Raw genomic sequence first — 1,420 nt, forward strand, 5'->3', positions numbered from 1 at the left:
CTGATGCTATTTTTTATTCGTGCGACCCAGCCACAGTTGGTTTTCTGGCCACCCTCTCTTACATTACTGGGGTTGCAAGTGCGTTGTGGCTGTGGCCGAAATTGAAACTCGTAATAGAAGCTGGACGATGTTTCTGGAGCTATAAATTTCGTAATCCAACGTGGTTGGAGCCTCTTCACCTTCGTAACGCTAGGGGAGCACTCATGGGTATTGGGAAATTTACTAATATTTCGAGTGAAGAGAATAGGAATACTCTTTTACTACTTTCACGATCTAATTATGCTTTATTATACGATACCAAACTTCGTATGCCGTTATGGTGTGGTTTTTATCTTACCCAAAGTCAGGTAAAAGCTGCACGACGGTATCCCCGTTTTTGCGTTTGTCTAATGGATAGAACACTCCCAGAAGAGGCTCGGGTCACCTCTACGGAAATGCAAAGAAGGAATTTTGATAAGGGACACATGGTTCCTCATGCATCTGTTGCATCTTGTAATAGAAGTAGAATAGAATCATCGTTACTTTCAAGTTTTGTTTTACAACATAAATGCGTTAATCGGGGAGTGTGGAAGCGTTTAGAGCATCTTTCGCGATCTTATGTTATGGGGAAATCATCGAACGATTTTGATAAAAAAAAAAAGAATAAAAAAAAAAATGATGAAAACTTTTTATTCTCCTTAATGAACCCAAGTAAAAGGAAAGGACCCAGGTGTTTGGCAGTTTCAACAGGAGTTTTGTTCAGTAAAGAAAAAAAAACTTTAGATTATTTATTTCAAACTGAAAAAGAAAAAAAAACTATTCTTGTTCCAGATGAACTATACCTTGCTTTGTGGGATGTGCATTCTCAGAAACATGTTTCTTTTATTATACCGAATGATGAGACAGTTGTTACTATGTCCACAAAGAATAATTTCTCAACAGGAAAAAGAAAAAGATGCTTAAATGAAACATCTATTCAAGTGGTAAAAGAAATGGGATTACAACATCAGAAAAGAGTGTTAAAGGGAATTAAAAAAACTAATAATGAGTCATCTTTTTTCGAATTAAATCGTTTTCGTGTTGAACTGGAAGAGCTAGAGCAACGTATCACCATATCGGAGGGCCTAATCGCAGAAAAACTATTTCCATTTTCTACCCATAGAAAAACTCTGTATTCATCCCGTGAAATAAACAAAGCCAATGAGCAACGAACAACTTTGTTGTGTGAAATGTCAAGGGTAGAGCTGTTTCCACTACAAAAACGAAATCAGGCATTGAGAAAAAAAATACTTCGGGTTCTCCAGCCACAATTTTTTATGATGTGGGTAAGAGGAAGAAGAGTAAAAGCATAGTTGGTTAATTAGATTTAAATCCATGTAATTGTAATGAGGAACATAAAAGGTAGAATTTTTCGCTTTTTTTTTTTTTTTTTTTTCTTAAA

At 35.8% G+C, this 1,420-nt stretch overlaps 1 protein-coding gene across 1 annotated transcript; it reads left to right on the forward strand.

Annotated features, from left to right (window-relative positions):
- Nucleotides 1-2: 2 nt before the first annotated feature.
- On the forward strand, nucleotides 3-1,331 carry TM35_000301040 (putative DNA/RNA non-specific endonuclease protein-like; the record flags this gene model as incomplete). The annotated part of the gene is made up of 1 exon (XM_029028427.1): nucleotides 3-1,331. A coding segment is annotated over one exon (1,329 nt), but the record flags the coding sequence as incomplete, so codon positions are not given.
- Nucleotides 1,332-1,420: the final 89 nt, after the last annotated feature.

The sequence above is a fragment of the Trypanosoma theileri genome, assembly GCF_002087225.1.
Source record: "Trypanosoma theileri isolate Edinburgh chromosome Unknown TM35_Tth_30_V1, whole genome shotgun sequence".
NCBI lineage: Eukaryota > Euglenozoa > Kinetoplastea > Trypanosomatida > Trypanosomatidae > Trypanosoma > Trypanosoma theileri.